At 45.1% G+C, this 7,500-nt stretch overlaps 1 protein-coding gene across 1 annotated transcript in view; it reads right to left on the reverse strand.

Annotated features, from left to right (window-relative positions):
- ube2f (ubiquitin-conjugating enzyme E2F (putative)) overlaps positions 1–7,500 on the reverse strand; it is a 64,308-nt gene that overhangs the window by 48,409 nt on the left and 8,399 nt on the right. The window contains exons 3-4 of the mRNA XM_080537232.1: positions 5,764–5,793; positions 5,067–5,132 (exon numbers count right to left, since the gene is read on the reverse strand). Of these exons, the coding sequence (XP_080393358.1) occupies positions 5,067–5,132; positions 5,764–5,793 (96 nt within the window). The remainder of the gene's footprint in view (positions 1–5,066; positions 5,133–5,763; positions 5,794–7,500) is intronic.

Genomic DNA, 7,500 nt, shown 5'->3' on the forward strand with positions numbered 1-7,500 from the left:
GTAAATCGCCTATCCTCTTCGGTCTTATGCTTGCAAATATTATTCCAACTCCTCCTCCCCCCACCCCCATTGTGTTCTCACACGGCCGCTGTGTTTACACTGTGACAGGGGAGCGGTCCAACATTATGCTACGCTGATACCTCCCACACAGCAGTGTTGATGCTCACCCTCCACTCTCGTGAGCTTAGAATTATAAGGTTCTATCTCCGTTTAGGGCAGTTCAGAGATATTGAGCGTCAAAGTTTTTTCATTCCATTATGTTTTGTGAGATGGGACCTTTGTATTTTATGAATTACTAACTAAAAAATGTCAACATTTTAAAAATAACACCACACAGGCATTAATAAACACCTAATGGATCAGATTATGTAAAAAACTCAATTTTGACAAAAATTGAGATAGAACCTTATAATTCTAACGTCACCTACTGTTTAGCTATAATTTAATCAGAATCAGAAACCAAGCTAACTTCAAGATTCCGAATCTAAACTGTTATTTATCTGTGGGCCTGAAGCTGCATGTGAACATGGGACTCAGTAAACAGATGGAAAAAAAACAAAAAACACATCCCAAGGCATTTCTCTTATTTCCTGTTTACCGGTCTTGGGTCTCTGATGATTACTGTCACCACTTCCTACAGAGAGAGCATATTGAGTTTTAGCCTCTCATCTGCTGACGCTGCTGTCGGATATAATTACAGGTAGGTAGGTACACCTCTGTGTGCCCCCGCGGTCTGCTACATACCCGCGTCTCCCCCCTCTACCAGGCCTGTCTGTGGGCGCAGGAGATTCCAATAAGGCTGTGTTTACTAAGCAGACGCCTCCGCCTTCATCTCTCTCTCTCTCACTCTCTCTCTCTCTCTCTCACACACACACACACACACACACACACACACACACACACAGACACAGACACAGAAACAGACACACACACAGCTTCCAATTTCTAAACACAACATATGGAATTGACAGTGACACTGCAGAGAGAGAATACATCTATCTTGGACACCAGACAGAACACATTGCCTCTAACCTGGTAATAATAATAATAATAACTTTAATTCATATAGCGCCTTTCAAAGAGCCCAAGGACGCTTGGTGTGGATCAGGATACTGATTGCAGAAAGTAAAAACTACTGTTAGCCTAAGTCTGTTTAAAAAGCTAGTTTATATTTAATCATGTCCGGTCCCAGTGAATCGTCCTCACAGCCCAGGGGGGTATTCCATCAACGTCGCTAAAGTAAAATCCAGGCTTATTTTTTTGCGCAATTTACCAAATAAGCCTGGATTATCCTTTAGTGGCGTTGATGGAATAGCCCCTTGGTCACTCTGAGGAATGTTCTCTGGAAATAAATGTTATGATTTGGGTCTTTTGTTTGTATTTGGATTTGAACCCATCTTGGTTCAACACACTTCCTGCTTATCTACCCCCCAGTGAGGTGCTGGACACAGACTGTATAACAGTGTGACAGGCAGCTTTCCTCCAATCAACAATCATCAAACAGCACAGATTCAGTACAGCCCTCTACTGCCTGCCTCCACATCTGCCTCTCCCCCAGAATGATTAACAGACAGTAGCAGTGAAGATGTGAAGACTTCACATCATCCACCCGCAGCCTGAGAGGAGAGAGTGAACCAGCTAGAGGAGAGGAGAGAGTGAACCAGCTAGAGGAGAGGAGAGAGTGAACCAGCTAGAGGAGAGGAGAGAGTGAACCAGCTAGAGGAGAGGAGAGAGTGAACCAGCTAGAGGAGAGGAGAGAGTGAACCAGCTAGAGGAGAGGAGAGAGTGAACCAGCTAGAGGAGAGGAGAGAGTGAACCAGCTAGAGGAGAGGAGAGAGTGAACCAGCTAGAGGAGAGGAGAGAGTGAACCAGCTAGAGGAGAGGAGAGAGTGAACCAGCTAGAGGAGAGGAGAGGAGAGGGTGTTAGGGGAAAGGATGAGCCAAGACAGACAGGGATGAGAGAGATAATATCGATCAATATGATACGATCGCGATGAATAACCTTCATGAAGAAGATGATGATGATGATGATGATGTAAATTACAGTTGATAATAACTGTCAAGAAAATATGATTTGTGATACTGATGACTGATAATTGAGTTAGAGTCAAGTAAGGCACTTAGCCCTAAGTTACTCCAGGGAGACTGTTCCTGTAATCTGTAATTGTAAGTCGCTTTGGATAAAAGCGTCTGCTAAATGTTCAAATGTAAATGGTAAAAATAATCATGGAAAATGGAAGATAATGGTGTTGAAATGACCAAGCCTGTACAGTATACTCATCATTAATTGTCCATAATGACGAACCCTGTTGAAAGTTGAGACAGTAATAGCTCCTCTCAAAGTGCCTCTCAATAATTCACCACCTGAGATAGCCAGACAGCCACGGCTGTCACAGTGAACAGGTCAAAGATATATACCATGCCATGCTCTCCTCCATTTCCATTTTAACCATTTAGCGGGCGCTTTTATCCAAAGCGACTTACAATTAGAGATTACAGGGACAGTTGGAGACCGGACAATGGAAACTTTTTTACTCTTCACAGTCTCCCTGAAGTAACTTAGGGCTAAGTGCCTTACTCAATGTGTTCCCAGATGGGATTTGAACTCATGACCTTCTGATCACCAGTCCAACTTACTATCCACTAGGCCACACCACTAACCTCTCCTAACCTATTCTCTGCCTGGACCATCGACAGCTATGTTATTGCATGTCAACATATGCACTCACTTTGTTGGCTTTTTTTTTTTAAATTTAAAAAAAATGATGGATCTTTTTTGGTACCAATTACTGCTTGTAATTGGTACCAAACAATGACGTGTTTCTCAATGATGAATTGAGCTATCTTGTGATCCCAAGGGTAAGGAGAGTTATGTTTTTGTCTCTCCACTTTTCTTTCTGTATTATTTTTCTTTATTTGTTATTAAGTTGTCTTCAACTAAAAAAGTAAATGTAAATAACAGGGCTAATGTATGTATGTATGTATGAATGTTATGGAAGTGTATTGTCTGTATTTAAGTGTTTAAGATGAAAAATTGTTTGAAAGTATGGTATGAGGACCCCAGGAAGAATAACTACTGCATCATTTGCTGTATCTAATGGTGGATCCAAATAAACAAACAAACAAACAAACTGCTTCAGAGTGCTATAGCCAACAACAAACCTCTACAACTCTCTCAATGTGAGTGAAACGTCTGCATGACAATGACACAGCGCAGCAAACACAACAAGCCTCTCCCCCCTTTAAAAGGCAGACGGCAGCCCTGCAGCGGCTCAGAGACGCTCCTCTGTTACCCCACAGCGATATACATGAGATTGCCTTTTACAATTTCAATTTCGTGGGAGAAACCTCTGGGGGGGTTTTCAACACCGCCGCCGAACTCTCTAGATAATGTCTCTACGGGTCTTTCTGCAATAAATTATCCACCGCCCCCCCAACCCCCACTCTGAATGTAAGGAGTCGTGCATTTGGCAGGGAGTGTGAAGGAAGTAAGTTAGCACTCTAGGGTCAGGTGGGGCCCGGGTTTTTCAATCTTTTAAAGCTATTAAACACCCCCTTGACCCGCTGGGGGGGAGGAATGTCAGGTGTGGTGGAAGCCGAAGTTCAGCAGGTGGGGGGGGGGGGTCGTTGACCTCTCAGCTCACTATGGAACACGGAGTGATACATGGACAGAGGGAAGATTACGAAGCTCTATTGTGGAATCCTTCAGGTGGTAAAATGGGATGTCCTGGTGTTAATAATGTACTCTCTCCACTGGTGATGACCCTTACTGCAGCCCCGACTGACACAGGGTAATAACAAAATCTGTTGACGGACAACGAGATGACGAATTGGACAGCGATTTCATACGTATATGCAGTAACGCTGAAAGTTGCTCTGTTTTCATGGGTGTGAAGAGTCTACCTTTAAAGTCCGACTTGTGATGCTCTGATGCTACACTGCTTAAAGATGCGTTAAACAAACACCTTGAACGAAGAGAGGGAGAGAATCTGCACTTCACAAAGGCTGGAGCTGGAGAAAGAAAGGGTTGAGAGAGAGACAAGAGAAAGAAAGCGAGAGTGACTTTAAAAAAACAGTGAAAGAGAGAGACAGTAAGATAGAGAAAGTGAGAGAGAAAGAGAGAGTAAGACACCAAAAATGAGAGAGAGAGAGAGAGAGAGAGAGCAAAGTCTTCAAAGGAATTAACAATTCCAGACCGCCTGTCTATAGTACGTCTTCAGACGACAGGTGTGGGTGCTGTGAGAGCACTGCTGAGAGTGCAGATGAGGAGAATGAGGAGAATAATGATGCTGGTGTCGAGATCTAAACTGAGACTGGCCACATCCTCATTTACCTCATTTACCTCTCTGAGAGGACGAGCAACTCTGCCTGGAGAGACACTCGCTCTCCATTTAACGAGCTTGAGAGAGAGAGAGAGAGAGAGAGAGAGAGAGAGAGAGAGAGAGAGAGAGAGAGAGAGAGAGAGAGAGAGATTGGGAATAACACACATGTTGCACTGGTGTACAGACAGTAAGTGATGATGATAGAACAGTACGTTGCATCTTTACAGGAGTATGATAGGAGTGAACCAGTCTGACACTGTTGCCACTGCCAAGGACAAGGACAGACTGCAGCCTATCGTTCGCTCTGCTGAGAGGGTGATTGGCTGCAACCTGCCATCCCTCCAGGACCTGCATGCCTCCAGGGCCCTGGGGTGGGCAGGAAAGATTGTGGCCGACCCCTCCCACCCTGGACCTGACCCCTCCCACCCTGGACACAAGCTCTTTGAAAACAGTTTCTTCCCGACTGCAGTTGGCCTCATTAACGACGCCCCCACTTGACCCCCACTGACACTGGCTGTTCTCTTGACCCCCACTGACAGAAAACAGTCACACTGTACTATTCTTATGTACTATTCTTGTAAATACTTTTCACCTCTATTATTATTTATTTTCACTTTGTTTATTCTTGGTGTGCACCACCACACCAAAGCCAGTTTCTTGCATGTGAAAACCAACTTGAAAACCAACTGGTTCTGATTCTGATGTTGAGGAGAGAGGAAGGCGAGGAGGCTGGATGGGGGTTACCTGGAGAGACGGCCAGATGAAAGTGATGCAGCTTGTTCTCGTCAGGAAAGCTGGCTTTACACGTACCTGGGAGAGAGGGAGGAGAGGGGAGGAGGAGAGATAGAGAGAGAGAGAGAGAGAGAGAGAGGACAGAGAGAGAGACAGAGAGAGAGAGAGGAGAGAGACAGAAGGAGAGAGAGAGAGAGAGACAGAGAGACAGAGAGCGAGAGAGACAGAGAGAGAGAGAGAGAGAGAGGAGAGATGGAAAGAGAGAGAGAGAGAGAGAGAGAGAGAGAGACAGAGAGAGAGAGAGAGAGAGAGAGAGAGAGAGAGATTAGGACACTTATCTCATTTGTTAGACTAACTAACTGATACTGTTACTATTGATCTTTCTGTCCATTACAGTAGTATCTATGTATCTTAATCTGTGGTAAGTTGATATGTTCATGGTGATAGTGCATTTCTAGGGGAGGTGGGAGGTAGAGTGTCTAACTATAGGACATTTGCAGTATGTGCATGTGTCAGTGGCTCAGAATCTCCCCCTAGTGGCCAGCCTGGGGCATTGCAGATGAGACTTCTGCACCTGCCTCTTGGGATGTGATTCAGTAGAGGGAAACACCCTCTCTCACTAACACTTGCTGTAGGAAGACTGATGACGTATGGGACAATGAATCAGCTTTATTATGACAGAACCGGTAAAGTAGCATATGATACTTACAAGGAAGGTGGGCTTCAAGTTCTGCAACTTCTGCAGAGAGAGAGAGAGAGAGAGGGGGGGGGAGAAGGAGGGGGGAGGGAGAGAGAGAGAGAGACATCAGAGAAACAAACTAGAAAGGCAGTGTGCATGTGCAGAAAAAAAAACGGGTTCAAACGCGTTTCCTCCCCTTTGCAGCTACTTTCTTCAAAGGACATCTCCAGGCTTTCTGAACTAGGATACCAACAAGGTTACCAGTCAGCTAATCAGACAAATAGGCTTACTGACTAGGGAGTCAAACTAGGGAGTCAAACTAGACAGTCAAACTAGGGAGTCAAACTAGGGAGTCAAACTAGGGAGTCAAACTAGGGAGTCAAACTAGGGAGTCAAACTAGGGAGTCAAACTAGGGAGTCAAACTAGGGGGTCAAACTAGGGAGTCAAACTAGGGAGTCAAACTAGGGAGTCAAACTAGGGAGTCAAACTGGGGAGTCAAACTAGGGAGTCAAACCAGGGAGTCAAACTAGGGAGTCAAACTAGGGAGTCAAACTAGGGAGTCAAACTGGGGAGTCAAACTAGGGAGTCAAACTAGGGAGTCAAACTAGGGAGTCAAACTAGGGAGTCAAACTGGGGAGTCAAACTAGGGAGTCAAACTAGGGAGTCAAACTAGGGAGTCAAACTAGGGAGTCAAACTAGGGGGTCAAACAAGGGAGTCAAACTAGGGAGTCAAACTAGGGAGTCAAACTAGGGAGTCAAACTGGGGAGTCAAACTAGGGAGTCAAACTAGGGAGTCAAACTAGGGAGTCAAACCAGGGAGTCAAACTAGGGAGTCAAACTAGGGAGTCAAACTAGGGAGTCAAACTGGGGAGTCAAACTAGGGAGTCAAACTAGGGAGTCAAACTAGGGAGTCAAACTAGGGAGTCAAACTGGGGAGTCAAACTAGGGAGTCAAACTAGGGAGTCAAACTAGGGAGTCAAACTAGGGAGTCAAACTAGGGGGTCAAACAAGGGAGTCAAACTAGGGAGTCAAACTGGGGAGTCAAACTAGGGAGTCAAACTATGGAGTCAAACTAGGGAGTCAAACTAGGGAGTCAAACTATGGAGTCAAACTAAGGAGTCAAACTAGGGAGTCAAACTAAGGAGTCAAACTAGGGAGTCAAACTGGGGAGTCAAACTGGGGAGTCAAACTAGGGAGTCAAACTAGGGAGTCAAACTGGGGAGTCAAACTAGGGAGTCAAACTAGGGAGTCAAACCAGGGAGTCAAACTAGGGAGTCAAACTAGGGAGTCAAACTAGACAGTCAAACTAGACAGTCAAACTAGGGAGTCAAACTATGGAGTCAAACTAGGGAGTCAAACTAGGGAGTCAAACTAGACAGTCAAACTAGACAGTCAAACTAGACAGTCAAACTAGACGGTCAAACTAGGGAGTCAAACTATGGAGTCAAACTATGGAGTCAAACTAGGGAGTCAAACTAGACAGTCAAACTAGACAGTCAAACTAGACGGTCAAACTAGGGAGTCAAACTATGGAGTCAAACTATGGAGTCAAACTAGGGGGTCAAACTACGCAGTCAAACTAGGGAGTCAAACTAGGGAGTCGGAGCAGACAGACCGAACGCAAATCCAAGGAACAGGAAGTTGAGCACAACAAGCTCACTGTAAATCAGTGACAGGATGGGGAAGTCAAGTGATATATATATTAAGTGAAACAACACACACACACACACACACACACACACACACACACACACATACGCGCACAC

Source organism: Nansenia antarctica (genome assembly GCF_963989245.1).
Source record: "Nansenia antarctica genome assembly, chromosome: 7".
Taxonomy (NCBI): domain Eukaryota; kingdom Metazoa; phylum Chordata; class Actinopteri; order Argentiniformes; family Microstomatidae; genus Nansenia; species Nansenia antarctica.